We start from the raw sequence: 27,430 nt of genomic DNA, 5'->3' as shown, positions 1-27,430 counted from the left end.
GTCACTGGAAATTGTGACACCTAAATATTTCAAAAAAGATACAGAGGAGATAGTAGTTCCGTTTAGTAAGTAGTTGTACGAAGAATAGTGTTGGCATCTATGGAAGGTAATTAGGGCTGTTTTGTTAACATTTAGAGTCATTAACCAATTTCGACACCATTCCTCGACTTTTGTCAAATCGGCCTGAAGAGCCAAATTATCAGTAGGGTTATGTATGGGACGGTAAATGACACAGTCATCGGCAAAAAGGCAGATATTAGAAGAGATGGAGTTGGGTAGGTCATTAATATAAACAAGGAAAAGAAGAGGACCAAGTACGGTACCTTGGGGTACACCGGAGAGAACGGGTGAGGCTGGAAACTTAATCGTTAGCGAGAACAAACTGGGAGCGGTTAGTAAGGAAATCTTCGATCCAATTAAATACAGATGCATTTAAGTTAATTCTTGACAGTTTTAGTAATAGTCGCTTGTGGGGAACCTTATAAAATGCTTTTTCGAAATCTAAGAAGAGTGCATCAGTAGGAATATTAAGGTCTAAGTTGGAACTAATGTCGTTTAAAAACAATGCAAGTTGCGTGTCACAAGAAAGGCCTTTCTGAAAACCGTGCTGATTGGGATGGAAAAATTTGATGGATGTTAGGAAGTTGACGACATGTGAGTAAATAACTGAAAACCAGCGTTAGATGCATGCAATACAGAACATTAAAGCAAAAGGAGTAACTTGCACTTCCAATGGTTGCAGATGATATTTACCTGGCTTGCAGTAACTGTCTCAGAGTTGCATCAAAACTAGCAGCAAAGCAGAAAAAATGCAACATTAGCATAAATTTTTAGCTCATTCTGCAGTGTTTGACATACCAGCAATATCAATCCTTACTAAGCCTCTGACAATTCCATTACATCAGGCAGTGCACCCCATATTTCATTTTGAAGATTTCCAAACTTTAAGGGTTGTCCATTTACTGTAGTTTATACACCACGTTTTTAGAGTGAATTTTCCTCTCTAGCAAGAAAAATCTGCAAAGATGTGGGAAATGATAATTTCTGCCATAAACTGCACATAGAAACCTGGCAGAGCTGAGTCTAGTGGAATTTGTAATCATGTACAAGCCAGTTTAGTCCTGAAAAAAAAAAACATCCCACTTAAGTTTTGATTCCCACGAACACCACTTGTGGCGACGCGAAATCTTCAGCAACCTGCTTATAAGCCCGTCTATCATTCGAATAGAAGGCACACCAGTTATTTGTTACATTTATTGTCTCAACAAAACACAAAATGAACATTATATCTGTTATATATATATATATATATATATATATATATATATATATATATATATCAATATGTGCAGCAATATTTACACAAAGCAGATATTTCAAGTGTCCTGAATAAATACACATTCACAGGGGACTGCAGGTTTATTTTGGCCCTTTTAAATGTTTGTAGTCGGGCTGCCGTAACAGATTAACTGATGGAAAAAGAGCTTTACGATTTCAACACAGCTCTGATTACCACACAAAGACACGGCAAACACTGCTCAAGTCTTGCTGTCGCCTCTTATTAAACACTTTAACAATCAGCATTTCAATGGCACAGCTTAGTCATGCCTCGTATACATGCTACACCAAACTATTTATGCCAGCCGGCTACATGATAACTAAAAGATTGGAATGTAGTTGTCAATCTTTGAACGGTGGCGCTGCGCAACACATTCAGCAATCCAGACAATGTTGCGGCATTCCTGTTCTTTCAGCTTCACATATGCATAGAAGACTCCAGAGTGGAACTGCTGCATGAAGGCATTTACATTCAGCATCACCTGCAAAAGAGCAGAAATCAAAAGCACTAAAATTAGGGTAAAATGATTAAAAAAAAAAGGGTTTGAAATCTGAAAATAAGTGGTGCAACATTAGTCTGAATGATAATACGCTCTATCCATATCAATGTAAACTATGTGTTCCTATTTAAAAATGTAGTTTTACTATTAATTTACTGCCTCGCTGTACTCAGCATAACCTGCAGTAAAAGCTTCACTAACAGTGGAAGGTCAGTGGTAGTGGAAACATGTCCATCTAACTACCAATTCAAGCTGGGTGTATCACAGTACATTAAACTGCCGTACAGTGCAAATAACTACTGACACAGCAGATCATACTGGGTGTGACCATATCCTATTATTAACTGGCAAACAGGCCAAACTCATTACAAAATCTGACCATCATTGGCTTTTCTTTGTCCTGGACAGTTCTGAGGTACTGCAACAAGGCAGCTCATCATGCAAAACACCGGGGCGTAGACCTCAACAATAACACAATAGCACCACATTTTTTTAGGCTTCAAATCTCTGTCAGATAATTCATTATTTTTAAATGAATAACAATAAAAGGCTCCTATGTTTTGCAAGTAAATCTTAAAAGATTTGAGAACATAATATGTAGAGCTGTACGAATAGAAAAATTTCAAGTGCAAGGCTAGTTTGAATATTAAAAGCATGTTGACTTTAGCAGGCTGCAATTCTAGTCTTCGACCACACAGACGCTGTCGCGAACAGCGAAGGTGCCCTAAAGTGCATGCTTCAGTATATGCGAGGTGATTGCACAGACTAGCTTTGAGCCTGATGCTTCTGTCATGCTTTTCTTTATTGTTTACTATGACCAAAAATGTGCAGTTCTGCGTCAAAAATTGAGAACTATCGAAGTGGCTAGTATGAAACTCGGCAGTACATGGAGGCTGCAACTTTGCTCTATTACACTGTCCTCCACAAGCCAGACTGATTTTGTGCACACGCATGCGACGATCTAAAACGAGATGATCGGTACTGCCCATCAGGCTCACAGCCAGTTGATGAGAATAAGAGAAGGTGGTTATAAACACGGAAAGGCAGCATGGGCAACAGAGAAAGGGAAGATACTGAACAAGTTGAGGGAATGGTAAGAAGAGTAGGATAGGATAGGATAGGATAGGATAAACTTTATTGCTCTACTTTAGATATTATTGCCGACGGAGTTCTTCCATCTTTTTGTCGATGGCTTGGCTCCTTCTCACAGGGTTGGCGCCCCTATGCCAGGGCACCACTTAGTTTTGCTGCTCGCTAGGCATGAATGACCAATCCTCGTTGGAGGACTAAAGGAGTTGCAGAGCAGGAATGGGCAGTACAAAACCCTAAGCAATTGCTGCATAGCAGTGGCAGCAACTGCCACTGCATGGAAGACTGCATGTACTAACTCTCAAACTGCGAGTTTCTGACTCCGTATTTTAGCATGCTGTCTCAATTTTCTCAGACCTCTCAGCTGTAGTCGGCTTGAACTGGCTAAGATTGGATTATAATCATAATATATATACCTTTAATTTTGTCAAGTACTCAAGCTCTCCCATATACTTGTAAATTAAATAATTTTCAAACAAGTAACTTTAAACATTTTGCTGAGGTAAAATATATTTGAAGAAATGACCTATATGTCAAATTATTAATTAGGTGCATACGGTAACAATGAACATACTTTCTCAGAAAACGAAGGGGATGTAAATAATTTAGAAGGTTGTTAGCATGGATAACTGAGAGCCCTATAATAACCATAGTGTTTTGATACAGTCAAGCATATGTAATATAATTTCCAATGATGTGCTGTTTTATGTTTCACACCTTATAAATCTTTTCTCTCCTGCATTCAGAAAGTGGCAGTTCCAAGTGACATACCTCATGCTCAAAGAACTTGTCCTCTAGTGTCCTCTCATCAGGATTGTTTCCAGCTCCACCAAAAAGCACGTTGTATTGCTATAAGAGAGCACATTAAATATTACAAAACTGTAAAAAAAAGTTAATGTACAGATGAATTAAGTACTTGCCGTATACTAATCACACAGTGAGCCACTGAGAGGTGCAAAACATTACTGTCAAAACATCTATACCAAATCTTGTTAGAATATATCAGTAGTTTAATGTTCATCATGGGTCATGCAGCAAAGTAAAAGCACGATGTGAAGACTAAGCACTACAGGGCATTGAGAGTGTAGGCTGTAGAATCTGAATCAAGGAACAGTAAAGGAATGGAAAAAGAACATGACCTACTCACACTGAAGATGAAGCTGGTGCTCCTCATTCATTTTACAGGAAGCCTAGCTTTGCTTCTCCTACACTGCAGAGCACAGCCATGACTCTAATAGCAGCCTTGGAAGACAACCTGCCGTGCCCCGTTTTCCCTGGAACCTTTTATCGGCCTATTGTTTCATTCACATTAATAACCTTTTTCCTATTTTCCTCACTTCCTCTGTGTGAAACCCCAGAGCGCATGGTGCTCCCCTGCTCACCTCCCATCTTTTGATCACTGACTTTCTCCCTATAACTCTCAATGCCTTTTGCCTAGCACTCTCCACCCAGGACATTTCCCTTATCCTTCAAGAGACGCTGTACAGGTCAAAGCCTTAGTGACTGCTGCCATATGCAAGGCTTTTGACAACACATTACACAATCATATTACTGCCATACACTCTCCCCTTCACTCCATTCCAGCAGTGGCTCTCTGGTTTGCCTCTTTAGACCTAACCCTGCAATTCACCGTGGTCACCTTTGCCAAGAATGTTTAAATGCTTAATATGCAGGCTGAAAGAGAACTGAACAAGAGTTCAGGGGGAGCCTCAGTTCACATGCAAAGCCAACAATTCGACAAGAGGACTTGTCAAAACGTTGGCTTGGCTTATGAACTGAGGCTCTCCCTCAACCCTTGTTCAGTTCTCTTTCATAATACACAGCCTGTTTTAAATTAAAAATGCTACCACCACCACCACCACTACACTCACCCCACACAATCTTTCTCTCTGATGAGAGGGAGAGCCATTGACAGTATGTTGCTCTTTTTCTGAACAGAAACAGCACTGCTCTGCAGCAGAACTGGACCAAAATTGTTTGGGCTGCATCCATAAATGATTCAGCATTAAAAAATGACCTACCAGCGGGCAATGTGAGAAAATAATCTTCCCCTGAGGTGAAAAAGTGACAGCTGCATCATACGTGGCCCACCCACTGAGAGCACCCACCACAGGAACCTAGTTTGGGCCATGCCTGGCTCTGCAAACTCCACTAAGCTCCTTCAGGGGCAAACTGAGTTTTGAACACCTCAGCCTGCAAGGAATTCTCCTGGGCCAACAGGTTTGTGCAATGCAGCATTCTATGTTGGTGAACAAACCGCACAAAAGCTCCATGGAAAATACCTTGTACAACTTTGTCTAAGTTCACAAGCACCTAGCTCATTAGATGCAACCCCATGAAGAAATTTTTTTTTAATTCATTAACGCCTATGACTGCCACATTTCTGACCAAAGAAGTGAAACTGCTGTTGTCAACATGATAGACATTTAACCAATTAATGCATGCAGCCTTTGCGGTTTGCCACACATGCAATACAAACTAAATGAGAGAGAACAATCTACATGCTTGCAAATCTCTGATTTGCAGCCTTCAAAGAAAATGCTGCAAAAATGCATTATCTTGCAAAACAAGGATACCTATTTTATCGCAACTTTGTTCACCACAACAGATCTACAGTAGTTAATTTTAACACTATGCATCGTTCACAAAACCATGCACATGTCACAATTACATACTTAATACGCTTGATGTACTACAGCTGTATCAGTACCAAAATGAGTATGTATAGCATATACCCTCAAAAAAGTCACATATGACTTTTTCAATAGTCCATATAACTCTGCCATAAAAATGCAGGCAGTGCTTGGATGTGCGTATCTACCACCCAAATGTGATAGCATGTAAAAGGTGCTATGTGGCCATCTCTTGCTCCTTCCCCATCCCTATGTGCTTTGGGATAAACCTTGCATGCTCAGTTCCAGTGAACTTTTACCAGACTCCCTAGACATCCACCTGAAAGATTAAACCTGCATCTCCAGGACTGCTAACCCCAAATGAACCCCTCATCCGTAAAGGTTGAGTGCGGTTCAGTTGACTTAATAAACTTGTCAGAGCAAAGCAGATGTCTGCAGTCGCTGGACATAATCAATTTTACACAAAATTAGTATTCTAAAAAATATTGGGCAACATGCTTTCACAGAAGAATACAGTGAAATGTAGTGAAGTACAGTGCAGTAGTGAACAACGCAACTTATCCAGGCTCGGGGTTCACACAACGTATTTGGCATGTAATTCTAGGAGAATCCTAGGATTGAAAGCATACACTGGCAATAATTGAAGAGGGCAAGAAGTCTTTGTTTTAGATCACACAGATTAGGAATCTTTTGATATTTCCTTAGCTCTGATTTCCCTCTCCATGGACACCGTCTCTGTTTACTTCTCTGGCTTTTCAGCAGAAACTGTTCATCCTGACAAATATTTCTGCCATTCTCAATCTCAGCATTCTTGAAGAGCTGAGTGTTCCACAGAAATTCTCAGTTTTCAATTTCTTTTTTTCAGACACCTTCAAGCTCCATCCTGCGCTTTAATTTCAAGCGTGCCTGCTAACTTACTGCCGAGTCCTCCCGATCACGTGCAGGCATTCAGTGTCTTTTCCAGCACACATGCAGTGCTGGAAAAGACACTGAAGCAGCAGTGCCGCAGCGTGCCGCAGCAGCAAACTAACTTCCCCTGACCACTGTCGGCATGAATAAAAGGGGAAGGTGGTACATTTCATGCAACTATCGGGAAGATGTCCTAAACCACGCTGAACACCTGCACTGCAGCATCGGTAGCATCCTGCACTGTAGCTACAGGGCTGAAATGAGTGGTCAGTCTTGGGCTGCAACATTTAGTCCACTGACCTTGTTTGAGCTGTTGCCTGAAATGTTTGTCGTCGAAGAAAGTTAGTGGGCCCCTCTGTGAAGTTCGCTGAACTTTCTGATGCGCCATTCGATTTCCCGCGACACGAGATGGCTGCTCAATGTACACATGTCCCTGGTCACGGTGATTACCAATTTGGTGGAACTGCGGACGCACAACAAAGGCTCGGTGGCTGCTCTATTGTTGCCGGCGGAACCCACCACTGCAGAGCGCTCATTCCTTCCCCATCTTCACTTCCTAACAGACGTCTTTCTAGAGCGCAGCTTTGTGCAGTGTTCTCAGTGTTGAATGCCATTTCTGTGGCCAGTGGATGTTTTTTGTATGCCTGCTCATTTCGTTACATGCGCTTCATTCCCACTACTCATTTGCATATAGCCTATTGTGAGAAAGCAGGTGTACGGTGGCTGACCAGTGCGCGATAAGCCTCCAATGGATCGTTTGAGCTGCGGGTGCTCAGAAAAGGCGCCTGGGCAAGCTGGAGTTGGCACTGAGTGTTTGAACCCTCAATGACAGCTTACTTTTTTTTTATAAAGAACCTTTGCAATTGCTCCCGCAGCATTTGTCCCGTATGCACTTGTGCGAAAAGGAAACATAGGGGAAGGCAGAGGTTCGGATTGCAGTCACTTCAGTGCTGTTTTCATGTTTGCTTGGCACCTCTCCTTTTCCAAGTATTTGATTAGCCGATATCTTTTCCCCAATTTTCGGTTAGCTGACAGAAACTATTTTTCTTTACCTAACCACCGCCTGGTGGGAAGTGTCGCCTAATCTCTTATTGGTTGCCGTGTCCACCAAGAGCGGAGACAGAGGGTTTAAATCTAAGCGCTCTGGGTTAATCCAGGGCTGATTTCGTCTGATCAACGGTTCAGTCATGTAAATAGCTTTCTCTTTGCTTGTGTCTTCTCATTTATATAAATAAATAGTTAACCTTCTTTTCCTGCCATCGAGTAATAAGAATGTTTGCGAGTCCGAACCATCATTATATCAACATCAATTTCATCATCAAGTGTTCCCTCACATCGCCACATAAAGGGGAAACAACTCCCTCTAAGTGACCTGCATAAGGGTATGCTGCCGTCTCACAGTTTCTTTGCTTCCCAAGCGGCATCCACTGCACTCATTAAAATGTGTCGTGGGTTTCCATATAAAGACTGCTTCCTTCCTTTTCTTGAACAGCAGTGACAGACACATCAAGGCCTTCGCATTAATTACGACTCTCGTACACCTTGACAGCACAAGAGATGTCACCTCGAATTCCTAGAATAGACTGTCCCCAGCCTCTTGCCTTGGAGTAGCGATATCATGTCTACGTTTTTCTAAGGGCTTGCCCACATAAGCACTTCAAAAACTGTTTGACTCATTTTTCAGGACCTGAAGTGGCGTGCAGTGGTCACAGACTGTTAGTTAAGTCTTAATTTCTACCTTTCGCGAGTACAGAGAAGAAGCAAATTTTCAACTAAAATCTCCGTAATCCGAGGAACCGAAAAATACAAAAATGAGAAAACCCACTACTCTGCTGAAAAGCACCGGCTTTGCACACGTCTCTCTACAACTGTGTGAACTTGCTGTGCCTGTAACACGCCTCTCCTCACCCGTACATGTCAGCTACACCAGCTCTGCCGCGAAGCGTGTGCACATGTAAAGCCACTTCTCTTCATCAGAAAACCAATGCTAGTGACACAAAGCAAGCTCCAGCTTGAGCTTCCCATCTCTCACCCACATGCCATAACCCACATGTTTGAGCCAGGCAGGCTGAAACTTTCATTTTCCATCTACCCTGGCTTTCTAATTCGCACTACACACCTCAAAACACAATGGAAAAATGATGTAATGATGTTGCCTGCACTTGACGATTTAGGGCCAGTGTAACTGGTGTTAAAATTAGAGCGTCCCTCAGAAGGAACAGTTGAAGACAGGGAGAGGACTGGAAAAACAAGCCTCTGGAAAGATTGCCAAGGAAACAATGCTTTTCTCGTATTAAGAGCAGAGCAGTCTAGGGAAACAAGAAAACAGAAAAAAAAAAGAGAAAGTAAGGGGGATTGCCAAGTGCGTGTTGAAGGATTTATGGCCTAATAGAGACAGAGGGAAAGTGGGCCACTCGACAATGACCCTTGTTCTGCCAGGTGCTGCACTGTCGCTTTTGGGCTTTGTTTACCCCATCTTTCATTGCTCCCTCTGAATGGTGCTTCTAGTCGCCATGACATAGCAGCTTGCTTTCAAGAAATAAACCAGCTCGATCTTAATTTTTCAAGGAATTTAAAGAGTGCATCAATATTCAGGGGGGCTTCAAAGGCTCCTGAAACGCTTTAAAATATCATCAGTATTCAAGAATTCCAGCGGCCTATGCAAACCCTGTTTGGGCTGTACATGTAACTATGGCATTAAGTTGCTTCTGTGTTGCTTTTTTACTGTCTCCCTATACCATAGCCCTAATGTATCCAACACTCTTCTATGACACAAGGCCTTCCTCAAGCATGAAAAAGTTTACCCATTTTTGCAGTTAGAATGGACAGCAAGCCTACCTCATCCAATGTGTTTCAGGCCTAAACAAGCACAGTGCACAAGCTAACTGTACATTTCGACAATTGCCATCTTAATCTTACAGACAAAGCAAGGGATTTGCAACAGCACCTTGTAACTGCTCCTGCTGTCAGATGATAGCGGAGTAAACACAATGCAGAGATGTTGATTACAGGTGCAGGATGAGCTATGTAGTATTCTGCATCTTTATCGTAAAGACTCAAAATCCTGCCTCAACTGCCAATGAGGTTTGCACAATATTGCAATAAATTTGACAATGGTACTTACCTGCTTCAGCCAAACATGATGCAAGCTCTTCACCTGCCTACCCCATGACCAATGAACCGAAAGACACCAACATTGAGCAGCTGCTCAAGGGCAATAGAAGTGTTATCTGTTGTCTGCTGAGAAAAGTGTCAAGACAAGCGAGGAATATGCGCGAGTACTTTGAAACTGCTTTCATCTGCAGCTGGCGGCACCACAACCCTTTGGTGTCAACCTGATGTTGGTGGCTTTCAGTTCCTCGTTTTCGGCGCTGACGAATATGTGTTTGAATCCTGTGAGGCTGGACCAGGTTAGGTAGCATTGTAAAACGTATTGTGAGACACAAGTTACGGTAATATGGAAACTCCGTGCAGTTTCACCAATAACAATCCAGCAGTTAATGCGGGAAAATGTTTGCTATGATAAAGATACACAACGCTATATACTAGGCACAGTATTGTGTTTCACATTCTGTGTTGTACTAACTCCTTCCACCAAATAACAATGAAGGTCAACTTTTAATATCGCAGATTTATTTTTTAGTGCATAAAACGAAGTATTACCCTCTCCGATTTTAACCAGAATTGAATTTAGGAATTTTTGTTACCCGCATCAAAACAGTTTACTTTATGCTTTTCTCACAGAAAACAAGAAATTTTTGTACAGGCATAGGCCTCACTATTCACTTGCATACACCACAGACTTCAAGCCACAGCCCAGAAAGATGTGAATCAGAACAATATAAACAACTGCCCTGAAAGCAAAGCCTTACCGCATAGTACTCTGCAATGTTCCGCACTTGGTCATAGTCATCTGCTTTAGCAAGGGCATTCAGTCCATCAGGGTAAAGGTGGCCGCACTTGGGAAAAAGCTTTGCACGGTCTTCTTTTGTAAGTTCAGTGCCAAATGAATTGATGGTGATAATAAATGCCCTGCGATCAGCTTCAAACTGTGGGAGCAAAGTGGAAAGCAAGCATACATGAGGCTAGGCTAAAAATTTCCAACACATGCATCAAAACAAATATTGCCTGCAGCTACTACAGGCTGTGAAGAAACATTTGTCCCTATAACTGAACACTAAAAGGTCCGCTTTTTTTTTCTTCCATTTTGTGGTTCTTGACTGCTCCATGAGTTTGTATACATTCAAGCAATTTCAGCAGATCTGCTGAACAGCCAACATTTTTTTAGCCAACGTCATGCAAATGTCAGACAACTGCGTGTTAGAACATGAATGTGCGTGGCGAAAATAACCCTAACCTACTCCTAAATTAAAGAAATTTTAAACCTTTGTTACCACTATTTCTTAAAAAATAGCACATTGTTAGCATATTTCTGTTTCCAACATGCTTGAAGTCATGAGGGACTGTGTGTAGAGGATGGCAAGTTTTTCTACCACAATGACTCCACTGCCTCTCCTTTTGCACCCACAGGAATGTTTGTGTATACCCCGTGTCCTGGCTGCTTTATTTTTGAGCCCAGAGAAGCATTTAAAAATAGACTAATTTTGTATCTCATGTTAAGGGGGGAGGCTACCCTTGAACACCAACTTTTTTATTTCTTGAGGTATTCGAATGAAATTTTCAGGGTATGCTCATAGTACATACATTTGAAGAACTACCAAGTTTCATGGAGCTGGGCTCATCGGTTCTCAAGTTAGAGGAGTATATCAAGATAGTTTACATAGGTCCCTAGGGGCGGGCCTGGAGAATTTGCAAAATGTGCTAGCAGTGTGAAATTTGTTATGGTCATTCCTGGATAGTTTCCCCAGGGCAAGACAATTCCCTTTTTCCAAATTTCCTCTCCGAAAAATTTTAGTACAGCCCCAAATTTAGTGTTCAAATTTACACCTGACTTAACGATATTTTAATTGACTGCCCCTAATTACACATGAAATATTTTGAAAAAAAAACGAATTGTCTTGCCCTCAGAATTTTACTTAGGTATATAACAAAAAAAACCTCATGAAAATCCAATAAGCGGTTCTTGAGCTATGACTTTCCCTAGCAGCCACACCGTGAAAAAAGTTGATTCTGAGAAAACGGCTCTCAAAGGTTGAGAGAACAATAACTTTTTTGTTTCTCAAGTTATCATGATGAAATTTTCAAGACAGGCTCATGGCATTAACAAATGAAAAACCACCAAGTTTCATAGTATTGTGCACGCTAATTCTCAAGTTACAGAAGCATATCAAACTGGTTCGAATAGGTCCTTTATATCAAGCCTGGAGAAATTGTGAAAGGCACTGGCATTGTGCAATTTGTCATGCTGATTCCTAGATAGGTTCCTCAGGGCAAGACAAAGCCCTTTTTCAAAATTTTCTTGCTGAAAAATAGCATAGAATTGGATTTTTTGTTATCAATTAGACCTATGTTGATTAACCAAATTAATTATGACAAATTCCAGACATAATATTTTGAATACATGGGCTTGCCTTGCCCTCAAAAATTTATTCAGGTACAGTCGAGCCCACTTATAAAGGCCCCACTTAAGACGAACACTCGCAATTATCACGAACAAGTCCGGTGCGGCCGTCAAAATATACATTAGGGCTATGGCGCTCCGTCGATCTTGGCTACAGCGAACATCTGTGCGACTAGCCGATCAGCTACAGCGAACGCCTTGGTGCCGCGGACCACTTTCCACATGCTGAGATCCGTCGATCCTGAGCCCTGCAAGCCGCGACAATCGGCATTCCCGATTCCCCCGCGGCATTTCGCCCTAGCTTGGTAGGCGGCGCAGACGCAGCAAGCGGTTTCCCGGTTTATCTATCGCGGCATCTCGCCGGAGGAACAAGAAGCGGCCCAAACGCGACAAGCGACTTCCCGGGTTATCTTCCGCGGCATAAACGCCGAAACGAAAAAAAAAAAAAAAAGTTAGCAAAGTCTGCACTGAATGCGTGTCGCACCTCGAGGCAGCCAACAACGACAGCAAAGAGCCGTAGCAGACGACGCGGGGAGGCGGAGACCGACGCGTCAGCGGCCGCAGCAGCCAATAGTAGTCGCCCGATCCCCCGCGTTCTCGCGGAGCGCGCGCTTTGCCCAATCGCAGCCTTGAATTCGAGCGCGGGAAACTTGAAAGCCGCCACGAGGCTCTCAATCGGTAGCAAGCCACGCCTCGACCGCGCCGCCGTCGCCGCCGCCGAGGGTGGCAGAAGAAAGCGCAAGAATTCACAAACAAAACAAGACCAAGATGGCGGCGCTCAGTTGGGCGGGAGAGGAATGGTGCGCGCGCGAAGTTTGGGAATTTTCGGCGCTTGCTCGCTGCTCCGCGGCTGCCGCCGCTTGTTAAATAATTAATTTCGAGCATTTCTACGGCGAGTTGGGCATTGATAATTACAGAAATGGTAGTTTATAAGACATACTACCGGAATATATAATCTTCCAAAAATCGACTTTTTCGCGATTTTTCGGTTTTCAAAGGTCGCGTCCCCCCTTCGTTTCACATCAGAGCTAAATATATTCACATAGCTACAGTAAATGAACAATAACAAAAACCAGGGCTCATACGGAGAGCTAGGACTTGACCGGCATGGTTTCAGAAAATGCTAAATTGAGTGCGTACATACTAAACTGACTAGCTTTTTGTCGCAGCATGCCTGCGCTGAGTAGTAATACTGAATGTGTACATAGTTAAGTTCCTTTTATTTACTTCTCCGTCTTGCAAATTTTGAATGAAACTAAGCTTAAACTGCTTAAACATTCTATGTATATCCCATATATTTATAATACTCTTATAAAGCACAGTGACAGATAACACTATTTATGTCTATCAATATGGAAACAGTAGCAAAGTAAACGGCCTTGCAAACATCACATCGCCAGCACCTCTTTTTGAGCATGGATAAAGTATTACTTGTTGCTGCTTGGAAAACATCTATTTTTCTGGTGCACATCGAACTGTTGTGCAGTTAGTTGAATTTTAGCCTTGCATTAATAATTAATGTTAATTATGTGTCATTCTAATTAAGGTATATTCTAAATCTCTCCTTTTCTTTATGTGAATGTATGACACAGGAGAGAAGCAAGCCAAGAAAGATAAAATGCCAAATTAAAAATCTGTAAATGAACATAGCAAGCAAAACAATTTTATTTTGAGTGTATCTGAATTGGTAGCTTTCATCGCAAAACTGCATAAATCTTGACGTAGACAGTAAGCATGTCAAATTGGCATATATTGCATGCATCAAATTTTTATTACCATGTTTATTCACATCTGAGCCAATAGTTTTTAAGAACACGAGATAAAAATCTCGTAAGTGGCTTAGATTCAAGGATGTATAACTATATTTTGTAAAATATGACAATCATCCATTGACACTGGAACATTCACACACAGGTGGTGCCCCCACAAAATACTCCATCAAGACAGCACTGTAATCATTGCTACTCCTAGCTATAGCCAACGAAAATACTTGAGAGAATGGCTGCAAATTCACACAGCAGGAATTTCATGAGTCATGGAGCATTGTCCAGAACTCGTTCACCTTTTGTATTTTGTAAATAATGTACAAAGCTCCCCCTCTCCTTTCTTGCTATCCCTCCCCTCTGCACTCTTTTCCTCGCTATCCTCTCCATATCCCTTTTGTTTCCAACCGGCTGCAGCTCGGGTGCCTCAGATATTAGACAGCCTTTGCCACGATAGTAACACAGATAGCAGCACTCTTTTCCCTTTTTTTCGATTACTATTTGAGTAGACCACTACCACCACTACCAGTATTGTCCCGTCATGTGGCCTGGCAGCCTGTGCGCTCTATATGACCTTGCTTGGAATTTCCCGACATGCATGATCAGTGCCTCTGGTAAATGAATGTTGACTGTGCTCTGCGACTGTTGTTGCTCTCACTTCTCATATTTTGGTCAGCTTAATTCAAGAATAGTGTTATTTTTTTCTTCCCTGGCCTTCAGCTTTTGGGTTTCTGTTTAGAATTAAAGTCAACTTAGATTTGTGTAAATACTGCATTTTAGTTTCCATGCCAACATTAACAAGAAAAAGGGAGAGCACCAACAAAGTTGATTAGGTAACCCATTTATGCTCAATACTCTTCTTGGTGCAGAACCCATTTCTATCCATATGAACAGGTTTGAAGCTCTTTAAACCAGAACAGAATGTTGCTCTGTTGCCAAACCCAAAACTGAACCTGAAAAGTGTGAACTCTAATCTGAAAAAATTCCAGTTCAACACCCTGATAGCACACACAGGCTTTCAGCAGTGGCCATCAATTTACAAAGCAAGTAACTAATAAGCCAACATGCACTGGAGTAAAATAAAAAAAGAAAGATCTTTTAGCTAAAGGATAAAAAATAAGGTAGAAGCATGCTCACCGCTAGAATTTCGAGCATGACATCTGCAGTAGTGCCTCCAATACTTTCACAAAACTTGTAGAAGTTTTCCAGGTAAGCCTTGTAGAGGGTGTTTCGGATAATCTCGATGTTCATCTCATCGAGGTCTTGTTCAGAGATGCAGTCCACGAAGAATGGTGCTGCATGACACAAAAAAAATTTGGAGGACGCTTAAGCTTCGCCTTTAAGAATGGAATGCGATAGCGCTATCGCGCCCCATTCGCACCGTCTACTCATTTGCTTGCCAGGCTTTTGAGTGACAAAAAGACGTAGTTCACATGATACAACACTCGTTAACTTGTCCAAAGCATGACTGTTTGATAATTACTTGTTCTAACATCGTTGCCGATACGAGCCGGCGCGATGAAGATCTCGGAGGCCATGCCCTGTCTATCTTATTCCGTGCGCCACACGCACGATGGCGCTACGTGTATGCCAAGCGAAGAGGAAGTACAGCGGAAAAGTAATTTGCCACTCGCTTAACTGCGTGTTCTGTAATTCTGTAATTTACATGCTCATAATTATTGTTATACGCCACAATACACTTCTCCAAGGAACATTTCTGAGACAACATCGCAATCAATAGGCGCGCCATTGTCCATTTCAAACCATCTAGTTGGCATGGCGGAGTGGTTAGCCTGCTCGTCTCGCACCCCGGAGGCCCAAGTTCGATTCCTCAGGTCGGCGATTTTTCCTACTCGTTTTTATTTATTAATGCTTCTGGGATTTTTCGCTCACGGCCAACGCCAGACGACGCGGGACGGCGGCCGCCGCCGCCGACACCGACTTTTTTGCGACACGAGGCCCTTAACGCTATTGCGTTAAAATTTGACGAGTCCACTATCAAAGAGACGCTTTGCAAGCAAATGCACATTATTCAAGACAAGCCAAACAACAGGAGGAAAATGTTACCTGCTCATTTGTTTTGCATTCTTGCACTGTTTCCACAAGCTAAACATGCTACTTGAGATGAAGTAATTAGCAGGCACCAGCAAAACGAAGTCAAGTGGCTATGATTACAACAAGGTAGCTCTATGAAGTCAAGTGTATGACAGAATCCTGTCTGGTGGGGAAAGACACGCAAGAAAAACACTGAAGCCATCAGCCAAGTTTAGAAAATGAACAATGATAATGTTTTGGCCCCTAGCACGGGGGCCTTATTCACAAGGGAGTTTTGTCATTAAAAGTTTACATAGGGATTGTAAAGTCACTAATAACACACAGTGAATATGAGAACAGCAAGTTCAACTATGTACATTTTCCTTCACCATGCTATTTTTCTCGTCATCAAAATGCATCACAAAAGAGAATTTTGAAACAGAAGCACTGAGAAAGAGCCAGATAAAAATTACATATGCACACCACTGCTCTAGTGCCCACTGTGTGTAATCAATATATGGTGCTCATACTTGTTATTGTCACATGCAAATGAGGCTTCATGGCTTCCAATATCTGTTATGAACAGTGTTTGCTTGCCTTTATTAGCATGCCTTGAAGCAAATAAAATGCATGTGCAAATGTAGTATCAGACAACGCATGCCCATGCATCCTTCAATCACGAGTTTTAAAAGCTTGATTAAGTATAAATAACCTGGAAATATCCACTGTTTGGTCATTAAAACTCTTTAATATACACAGCCAAATATACACTGATTACAAAAAAGCCCCCCAAAAGGTTGTGTGTTGTGTTGTGTTTCATGGCACATAGGCAACTAGGCCATCATGCACCAAACTCAAATTTTGTTATGTCTGTAGAATGACAGAGCGTTAAAAGGTTATTTTTGTAGTAGTGTAACTAATTTAGGATGTTCAGATTTTTTAAGGACGAAACATCGCAAGAAATTTCAACAAGTAAATTTTTGCCTCGCAGTAAGCTAAAGATGAAATGAGAAATGGGTTCATCATAAAGTTGTGCTAAGTTTTTCCTCGACATCTTTGGCTCTTTGAACTAACATAAAACGTGGTTTACAGGCACCACTTCTCCACACAACTAGCTCACACATAGCACAGATAGAAGATAGCTCACACGTCTACACGTGTCGTGGCGTGAGGATATGTTCATTCAGAAAGTAGGGATTCACATTGGTTATAAGGTGGCACCGGAACTTAGTAAACAGTAGATAGGGCTATTAATAGCAAACTTCCTAGCATTAATAACATGTCTACCTGGTGTTTGTAGGAGGGGCCACCACTGAAAACGTTGCCAATGAAGTTCTTAATGTCTTTAAGGAATGCGGGTTTGGTCTCCAATTCACGTGTGAGCTACCTAAGAACAATACATGCAGTTTTTGGATATAAGTTGATGTTTGAAAGTTTGCATACTTTTTGGCACTACCAGCCGAGGTCACAAAAAGCTCTATTGCTGTTTACATTGGGGCACTCTAAAATTGTAAAAAAACTGTACAAGTAATAGTGTTCCTTTGAGCGGCATTACTGAAGTCTTGCTACCATTTAGCTGATCTTAGTACCGCACAACAGGTTAACAAACTGGTTACAGCTGGGTATCCCATGCCGGTGATAGCTGCAGTTTCTCAAAAGATAATGAAATATGTGAAATCTAACTTTAAAGCCACTCAACATAACGATTCATGTGATGTGAAAAAGGTTTCGGTCATCCCTTACCAGCACCAACTGTCTCATAACAAAGAATGTGGCCCATCATTATGGGATTAGTTGTTTTTTCTGTCCCCTTTAGACTGGCAAGATTGTGTCCCTATGTCCATCAAAAATTTGGTTTGGCACAGAATATTAGCCCCTTCATGTGTAATATTAATCACAGATCACAATATGTCCCCTGCATGCGTGCAGTTGTGTATGAGTTTCCTTTATCTTGTGGTAAGGTGTATGTTGGTCAGACGGGCTATTGTATAAATGTGAGTCTGAAGGAACACTTAGGGGCCTTGTCATCTGACCTTTACTCGCACGTGGCTATACACTGCAGGAAATGCAAAGAAGGAAGAAAATAAGAAAGGTAACAAGAAAGATGAACAAGGCTGCTACCCACTGTTTTCACGAACAAACATTATTTTCCATCATAGAGATCGGTTAACACGAGAAGTTAAGGAGGCCTACTGTATCGGGAAAAAACGTGATAGGTGCCAGACTGAATTTTTATACATCGATAAAACATGAAACTTTCTTGCAGTTTTCACGCAGGTGCATCTGTTTGTGGTTTACTGGCTGTTCTGTATATTAAGTGTTTAGTCTCAGTCTTTTGTAGTGCAGGGCATTATTTCAATCATGGCTCTGTACCAACTCGCCCAACTTTCTACCTTACTGCCCATGTTATGCACTGAATCCAGTTTTTTTTAGGTATGAGTTTTTTAGGTTCTTTTAGGGTGATCTCACAAACCAATACACAATGCATCCATAACCTAGGCAAGAGCACACAACAGTGCGACAGATGTGCAAAAGGCACATTCTATCAGACCCCTAATGTTTCCTTAAATGGATTAAGTATGTTCAGAGATTTGGAGGTTTTCTTTTTGATGCTTATGTGAGGCAAAAATGCCAGATTTTTCTTTTTGTCGAAAGGCTCGCTTTAAAGGTAACACAGTTTAGAAAGTTTAGATGCAGGATGGAGTCGATGTGCAAGCCTCTTTTCAGTGAGAATAAAACAGGTACTGTTTTTTTTTTATCCATTCCTGTTAATCCAAATCGCTAGTTTATTTGATGTCATTTCTATCTGTCTCCCACAGGTTTATACACTGAAGAATGCGCATGGTATTTGAAGGAGTGCTATTTGGACTTTGATAGTGTACATAATGGACTCGCTGCAGAATTCATTTTACAATGAAGAAAGTAGCGCTTAAAATTCAACCCTGAGGTACTACATTGTTCTCCTGAATTAAGTTTCTCAATAGGGTTGAGCTAAGGCTGATGGTAAATGAACAATCGAACAAAAAGCTTTCAGGCAGTTAAGCCTTCTCCAGCACACACCCAGTTCTGCTAAGTCATGGAGAATGCCAAACCTCCAGGAGGTATCATAAGCTTTCTTCATATCAAAGAAAACTACTAGACACTGTTGTTGATGTATGAATGCTCCATGAATAGTATTCTCTAGCTAGACGAAATAGACAACTGTAGAGCATGCTTTATTAAAATCGCATTGGTGGATGTCAAGAGGTTCACGAGGTCCGATAGTAAACTGGTGAGTGCTACTGGCCCATTACTACAAGAGGAAAGTTGACTTTCCAAGTTTGAGGGAACGTACAATTACTGAATTACTGCTTTCCTCTAAGCCGTAGGTATTTTTTTTTGAGACCCATATTTCATTAAATAATTTTAAAAGTGCAGCTACAGAGGGTTCTGAGAGATGTGCATGCATCTAGTAATGGATTTAATGAGGGCCAGGCAGTCTGTCTACTGGCAAACAGTACTCTATGGAGTTCCTGGAGTGTAAATTATAACGGTCATTGGCACTGTCATTTGTGGGATGTATGATTTTTTCAGAGTTTTGTGCTTCAAAAAATAGTCTGTGTAGCAGTAAACTGAACACTTCAGCAAAATGTTCCCCTAAAATGTCAGCATGATTTTCAATATTTGTTTCAGTACCAGGGGCTGTCGGAACAGGAAATGTGAATCGAGAGAAGCTGCTGTTAAGCTTGCAGACTTGCTACCACAGTTCTTTTATGTGGCTGCCTACAGATGATATATACAGCTTTGCCAGGAAGCCTTTTCAGTGCCACAACATATGCGACTGGCTTGGACTCTGACCGTTTAAGATTCTTCTGCACAGGACATCTCTGAAACGTTTCCCAAGCTTCGTTTTGTTGCCTTCTGCTTAACTACATTCTTGTGTATACCAAATTTGTTATTCTATCTTACTACTCCTAATGACTGACGAATACTAGGTGTGCAACAGGATTAATACACATCCTAATTATTTCTTTTAGTTCATCAATGCCCATGCCACCTGGAAAAACTTCCAGACTGGCTTTTTCATGGAAAAGAGGCCAGTTCACCAGATGCACCTTCTAACGGTATGGTTTTGTATGGATGGATGACTTCCGGTAGAGATGGTGAGTGATAAGTATGGGTAAGTGATTGCTTCAGTAGAGAGCTATCTAAAACATCCCATTTAAAATCGGTAAATGTAGAGGGTAAACTAATGGGCAAATTGAAACTCATTTACCCTGAGTTCAGAGAGCAGTAGGCAGGCTTACCAGTGTTCAGTAAACAAAGAGTATTACTTAATAAGATTCCAGGGGTACACTTAAGTCTGCTTAGGTGCAGTAATGTGAAAGCATTTACTTGCAGTCATTTTTTAGAATGTCTTTTAGATGCATTTTAAATTATTTGTAAATTTAATTTATTCAGTCATTTTTATTTTTTCTTCTTTAAATGTTTTTATTTGTCTTGTTCCCTTCATACTCTGCAGCATCCTTACATTAGACAAGGAGAATAATGGACGTTTGTAAGACGTTTGCATAGAGTAGTGGTTAACACGCTCGACTGGAACACGGAAGGATTGTGGCTTGATTCCTAGCATGTAGACTATTGTGTTTCTTCAACGTCAGTGCAGACACGCTCTGATGACAGGCTCTGTTCACACACACACTGCTGAGACACACTGGTGACGCCACTCATGACAGAAGAAATGCTTTCGCTTTGAAATTCTCGACAACCTGTCATCTAGTGTCAGTTTTTTTCACTTCCCCAGAAGTAGGAGTGGGCATTAAAATCTCCCACTATCAAGTGCGGCTCTGGTAACTGGTTGAAATGTTCTTGTAAATCGCGGATGGCAAGCATAATGCATGGCTCTAGCTATACAAAGCACGCCGCAATTGATTTAGTGGCTGCTATCGCTGCTAGTGTAAGTTTGAGTGTGTTCCTAAGCTGAGATACCATTTTGAACTATGATGGCTATGCCGCCTGAGAGCCTACTTGCCTGCTTTCGGCCACTGTGGCAGATCTCAAGTTTTCTGAATGTTCATGGGGTGGGGAACTATGTTCGCCAGCTGTAAACACAGAGCAACAGGTGAGTATGTTGACAATATGTTCTTTATGTCACTTAAGTTAGTGAGGAGTCCCCGATAATTCCAGTGTATCATGCATGTCATTTTTTGCCATGTGTGTAGAGCGTGGAGCTAGGTGTTTGTGTCTGGCCCTGTGATTTGGGCCTTGCCTTTTTTTGTCACTCCAAGGAGACCCGTTGCCTCTGAGACGTCGAAGGCACAGGACAATCTTGTGTTGTTGAGTCCATTGCATGGACATTCATGCAGAGAGCATGGGTACACTTGAGTTAGGTCTTCCTGAGTGAGGAGAGGCTTTGGGGCCAGCTGACCTTGGCAGGTGGTGAAACGCTTGCTACTTCCACCTGGGCCCGTATTCAGAGTTTGCGTCGTTACCGTAAGTGTCACTATCTCCCAAACCTCGAATCACCTAATTAGTGGAAACGCCGGAACATAATGTCGCCACCTCTTCCGGTTCCGCAGTGGCAACACTCAGTTCTGGCATTTCGACCAATTGGGTGACTTGAGGTCACGTGAGATAGCGACACTTTAATAACGACGCAAACTCTGAATACAGGCCTTGAGGCATGTATGCCCCTGCACCAGGTGTACTGCGTGCGGCCTTGGCAGGTGCTGAAGTCTGCTGCGATGCTGCGCCCTGTTACACCACAATGAAGTATGTTGGATTTTGTAACTACGAAAGGTGCTTTATGGCTTCTCTCCGTGTTATGTTTTCTATGACTTTCAAGGCAACCACTTCTTTTTAAAGCGCAACCTTTACTAGAACCATTATGGAAAAATCCATCTGTTGTGAACACTCTATGGTACCCGAGAAAGATGGCATCTTCACAAAGACAGAGGAAAGCAGGCACAGCGGAAAAGCGATTGACGATGACAATTGTTTCGGCACACTGAAGTGGGACGGCCAAGGGGGAGAGGAGGAGTGGTTCTGTGCTGGTGACGTCCCACGTGGCATTGAGTATAAGAGACAGCGAGGTTGTCAGCGGGGACGCATAATATCTCTACCATGCCAGTTGCCTGCAAACAGTTGTGTGCATGATGGGCAGTGCTCTCTTTGCACGTCTGGCTGCATTTGTTCTACACCATCACTGTGCCTTTTCAGAACCAAAGCATTTGCAAGGCCTGTACCGTGGAGCCTTGTTTGAAGACGCCTGCAGCACTCTCTACTAATCAAGTGGTCTCTCTGATCGAACTCAGTTTTCGACATGCTCAACAAGTAGCCAAGGCAACACTGGCAGCAGGAGGCGGAGGCAATTCAGAAAAAAACGAGCAGAGGACAAAGAATAGCAGCAAAAAAACTGATGGTACATTTAAAATACTTGTGGCCATAAAAAAAAATGGTTTTGCACTGTCGCATGCAGACGGTCTTAAGTACCTCTACCAAATTTTGTCTTTTTTTCCAAGCTGGACGAGGTCATAAAAAAGCAAAGTAGTTGCCTTCACAGTTCGCAGAAAAGTGTAGTTCAACTTCGAAGGTGTTAACAGGATGCCCGTGAGAAACACATTTGGTACACGTGAGTTGGCCATTCCAACTTTCAAAGTTGTAGCCACATTTCTAGCACTTAAAACAATGCCGCGGATTTGGAATGTATGAGTGATGTCTTTGTAGTACATCCTACCTCCACAGCGTAGACTGCATGCTTGGTGCAAAGATGAGGCCAATGTGTTTGGTAGTAATTTCTTGTTCTTTGACTTATTTTGATTTATAAACACTTGTCATGATCTGTTCTTTCAGACCAACTAGGAAATTTTTTTCTGTAGCATAATTAAGGTCATCTTCTGAAATAACTCCCCACACAGTGTTCAATGATCTGCGCAGGGTCACAGGGATTTCTCCAAAGTTGGCAATTGCTGGCAACCTACAAAAGGAGGTTGCCATTTGCTAGCTTTTTGAGTTTGTAGTCTTGGCCAATTACTTCCCTCAGGGTCTTTGCAACAAGCCATGGGAAGATAAACTGCACAGTCTTTTCACACAGTTTTCTCACTGTGGACTACATAAAAAAGTTGGTGGACTTTTTTTTTTTTTTGTTTTTTAAGTTTGCTGCTTCATCGGTGCACCCTCTCTCTTCAGGGGTTGATGTTTTGGAAAAGCAGGCGTAGCCATAATATGAAGTTGTCGTTAGGCCACAGTGCCAGCCACCCACCATGGAGCCCAATAAGAGGACGGGACAGAAATTTTCCCGCAAGTCCTGCCCACGCCAGCTGTACACCATTACTATAACTTAATATGGGCAACTCAAGGTAGTTACACCACCCCAGGTTAACCCTCTACTGCCTGGAAAAACAAAAAAACAAAAAAAGGGAGTAGACAGAGAAGTTGTAGGTCAACAGACCAGAAAATGAAAGATGGAGAGTACAGGAAAGGTAACTGCCAATTTACCCTAGTCGAGTCAACACGGAGGTCCCTTCTAAGGGAAGTGGGGTCCAAACACTCTGAATCGCCTAAACCACCAGGATCCCATTTTCCTCAGACACGGCAGTATCACAGCTTGAGGTCTGTGGTGTCACACAGTACACCAAACATCTGCTAAACAGGTGCCCCCTGCAGGGCCCAAAAGATCGCATCAATGATGAAAAAGTTATGTCTGCTTATTCACATAGCTTTTAGCTGACCGGCATCAAATAATGGATAACTGGTAATTGGTAACTAACCATGTAATGCACAAGTCAGCAGCCTTATATAAGCAGCATTGTAACGGGATTTTATAAAAAATTTCATAGCCAAGTATTTCTGACAGTTTGCACAAATAAAAGGAAAGACATACCAAGTGGCGTGTCAACGATCACTGCATTGTAAAGTTCAGCAGGTGTGGAGGCAATGTGAATGGCTTCCATTTGATCAAAACTGCCCAAAGGATGACACTTTGGGATCAATTCCCCAATAGGTCGCTGATGGAGAGTCCCTGTGATCAGCAGGATGATGTTGTCGATCATGTAGCTGTACCTGTGAAAGGGAAATGCTGCTGTTACTGTCAGCACGGCCATGTGAAACTACTATGTTCCCAGAGGTGCAGTCGACGTGCTGTTGCATCACTCGAGTAACAATTGCAAAACCCCACACAATATCTCACTGTACTTATGAAAGCAATTTTCTCAGAGTGCTTTAGAGTGGTCTCAAGAGCCGAGTACAATACTGAACATTATATTTATTTCTAACTACCATGCCATGTGCTGAGCAACATTTGAACACAGAGGAGTGATCCCAATCATACACTCCTATATTTCCACTCCCGGTCATTCTCTCCATGGATAGAAAAACTTTGTTTCGTCAGTCAGCAGGTGCGGACTGTTCCATGCTTGCTCATAGCTGACGGCAACCTGAGTGAACCACTCCACGGCCCTGGTCTGGACTGGGTCTGAGCTGGCCAACACGGCCTCCTACTGCTCGAAAGACTGATCCCGCATAATACTATCCGCCGCCGGCAGCGCTATGCTGCACTCCCATAGGACATGGCCATATGCTGTCAGCTCCTGACACCATCTACACTCTGGCTTAATCTCTTCCAGGTATGTTTTGCTCAATATATAAGGATTGAGGAAAGAGCGGGTCTGCAATCTTCGCCAGACGCATTCTTGTGCCTTGACCAATTGCTTGCCCGGGGGTGGATAAATCCTTTGCTCGAGGTTATAGTGATTTGTGATATCGTGAAAGGATACCAGCCCATTTCTCGTGGACCTCCTCGAAACTGCCAGCTCACCTGCTTGGCTGACGAAGCCTCGAGCATTTATGTGAGCAGTCTTGTTCCCAGGGTTCCCAGAGTATGCCAGCACCCATACAATTTCTACCTCCCTCTGCCCCTTGCCAAATTTCAGATGGCTGTTTTTGAGTCGCTGAATATCAGGTCAGCTTTAGTGTGATTATATAACTAATACTTAGCTGCCTCCTCTGCAGTTTCTGAGGAGCGAGTTCCGACTGATCCAGAGGTCATCGAGCATCCTCGTTAGTCTACCACCACAACTGCAAAAGCGTCCTTGTTCTTGTAACCTGCAACATCTACAGAGACGGCCCCTTTGTAGTTCCCATACTTAGCATGTAAAGCTCTGGCTCTTGCCTCCCTGCGACCTTCATGATATACTCTTGGGCAAAGGCTTTATGTAGAACCCTTTGTGCATCTTCCGCCTCACCTGAACTTTCATGCCACCGGATGGAGCCTCAACCCCAATTCCAACCTTCTCCAATATGTTCCTTCCCAGATTTGTTTTCAAAAGCCTACTGAGTTGCTTCACCAGGTGTGCCTCCCATAGTTCTTCCAGGGTTTGTACACCCCTTATCCCAGCAGCCTTTCGGCGGACACATTGTTAGGCAACTCAAGGGCCGCCTTATATGCCTGTCTAATCATAGCACCCACCTTGTTTTCCTCCGTTGCGTCCAATTTCATATAAGGTGTCGCATATAGTATTCTACTGATCACGAACGCCTGTACCAGCTGACATAACTCCACTTCCCACACCCCTGCCTTACGATTGAACATTCTCCTAATGAGTCTCACAGTAGCATTTACCGTATTCTTAGGCTTTCCTAAATCCTCCCTATTCTTCCGGTTAGTCTGCAAATACATGCCCGGAGTCCTAATCGTTTGAATCTCAGCGACCAGCACACCCCCACCTTTACATCTAGCGGCAGTAGCGGCACATAGTGCAACGCATGTATCCTTCTTGGTTTATCTACTACAAAAAGCTTGGACTTAGACTGAGAGCACGAGAGTCCTGCCTCTCCACCTAGCTCCTCCACAATATCTACTGCCAGTTGTAGCATACCCTCGAGTTGTCCGTCTCTACCCCTGGTGGCTCGAAGAGTGACATCACCCGCGGAAAATGTGTGCTTCAAACCAGATACTCCTTCCAGCCTCGGCAGTATCTTGATCAAGGCTATATTAAAGAGGAATGACGATAAAACCGACCCCTGCAGTGTACCCTCGCCTCTCAGCAGGAAGGAATCCGATCTTGCTTTTCCGATCACAATCTCTGCAGTCCTGACATCATGATCTGATGTACCGAAAGGTCCTACCCCCTGGCCTTATACCTGATAGGCTCCTCAATATTGCCTCATGGGCAACATTGTCGAAAGCCTCAGTTAAGTCGAGCCCCAATATAGCCTTGGTGCCCGTGCCGTAACCATTCAAGATTATCTAAAAGTCCTGGTTGCGAGCGCATGCGCGTGCCGCTGTCCTGTGCAATTGCAAGCAGAAACGGGGAAAGCATAGCCTCGTAAACAATTTGCTACCACTAGTGGCACACACCAGCAGCCGCTCTCGCCACGGTGCAGGTGCACTGATCGAGCCCTATTCTTTCTTCCTCCATGGCCTTAAATGCGACAGCATCTTTTGACATCAACACCTATGACCAGGCAAGGATAATGCAGGAGGTTATACTCCAATAAAGGTGGAGGTGTTTACAGAACAAAGATGATGCTTACGTAATATAGTCCAAGAAAGTGGCCAATGGCTCAACAGCATGATTTCTCATGTGCCGAAATTCCACCACGAGCTTTTCACGCAGCTTGTCATCAATAACAGAAACAGTGAGAGGGCTTGCTTCATTTGCCAGGAAGTTACCATAATCTGTGCTCTGAAGGTGAAGCTTCAAATCTGAAAGAAAACAGCAGGACAAAATTTTATATCTTTGTGAAGACGAAAATGACACTCTTGTGGCAACAAGCTCATTACGCAAAATTACGTGCCTAAATGAACACTGCCATCCAGATGACTGTTGATTATTGCAAGCAGACTTCTAAAAAAAATGTGTAGAAATGGTGCACCGCAATTGTAACCTAGCCGCAGCGACAAGACAGCAGAAAAATCGGCAATCTTGTTTTTACTGCAGCGTTATGCAGGTTTTCATGCTTTGAGAGAATTTGAAACAAGTCACAAGCGCTCCTCGCATGTATCCACGAAGAATGACCTGCTTATTAAACTAAATAACCTCCATAGCACATACCCTACCCTAGCACCGCAAAAACTTATCTCCGTTTCATGCGGAACCTGTATGCAAGTACGCTTGCATTATGCACAGAGATAGGTCACAATACACGTCTTTAAAAACGATACAGAAGTATCGTCTTTCGATACTTCTGTATCGAGAAGCAAAAAGTTTCGAGTGAAACTTGTGATCAGCAAACAGCAAAAGAGGATCTGCAACCACCTGCTCTAAAACATAGCACGCCGCCTGTAAAGTCGGTAGCGTGCACAAATTCAAGCTGATCAATTAATGATATCACAGAATACAACAAGAAGTCACATAAATGCTGCACTACAGTACGATGCGCGAAGGTTTAAAACATATGCAAGGAATACCAAGGTAAAGGGCGCCGGGGATGGGTGTAGCGCCAAGCGCGGGTTTAAAAGTCCACGGCGTCTCACCTTCGAGGGTCTCGCACTGTACGAGGTTCAAGTAATCGCTCTGCTTAAGGATTCCACCCTTAAAACCTCGAACCAACCCTTCAAGATAGCCATTGCTCATATTAAATAGGAGCTGAGACATTTTCACACCTTATTGATCATATGACTGCTCACCGCAGTTCAAGCAGGCTCAAGGCAGATTGCAGAAA

The 27,430-nt window shown here is 42.7% G+C and overlaps 1 protein-coding gene and 1 pseudogene across 1 annotated transcript; both read right to left on the bottom strand.

The window, feature by feature from the left end:
* Positions 1-1,400: 1,400 nt before the first annotated feature.
* Positions 1,401-27,430, bottom strand: VhaAC39-1 (V-type proton ATPase subunit VhaAC39-1). Its single transcript, XM_084589819.1, has 7 exons — positions 27,243-27,430; positions 26,300-26,471; positions 23,649-23,827; positions 14,891-15,048; positions 10,342-10,518; positions 3,699-3,776; positions 1,401-1,820 (listed from the first exon to the last, which is right to left on the bottom strand). The coding sequence occupies exons 1-7, from the start codon at positions 27,361-27,363 to the stop codon at positions 1,659-1,661; spliced, it is 1,047 nt and encodes a 348-aa protein (XP_084445945.1). The 5' UTR covers positions 27,364-27,430; the 3' UTR covers positions 1,401-1,658.
* LOC146205126 (uncharacterized) lies at positions 23,858-26,184 on the bottom strand (annotated as a pseudogene).

The sequence above is a fragment of the Amblyomma maculatum genome, chromosome 1, assembly GCF_055883805.1.
Source record: "Amblyomma maculatum isolate TAMU_Amacu chromosome 1, ASM5588380v1, whole genome shotgun sequence".
In the NCBI taxonomy this organism is placed as follows: domain Eukaryota; kingdom Metazoa; phylum Arthropoda; class Arachnida; order Ixodida; family Ixodidae; genus Amblyomma; species Amblyomma maculatum.
Note: the sequence above shows the minus strand (reverse complement) of the source record. Positions and strands in the feature narration are given on the sequence as shown.

What these genes read in the sequence shown, in the direction of transcription:
- VhaAC39-1 (XM_084589819.1), bottom strand. Translation starts at nt 27,363, where the DNA reads ATGTCTCAGCTCCTATTTAATATGAGCAATGGCTATCTTGAAGGGTTG. An exon ending in ACAGTGCGAGACCCTCGAAG is followed by an intron (nt 26,472 to 27,242) that starts GTGAGACGCCGT and finishes GTTTTCTTTCAG; the next exon opens with ATTTGAAGCTTCACCTTCAG. An exon ending in ACAAGTTCTTTGAGCATGAG is followed by an intron (nt 1,821 to 3,698) that starts GTATGTCACTTG and finishes GCTCTTTTGCAG; the next exon opens with GTGATGCTGAATGTAAATGC.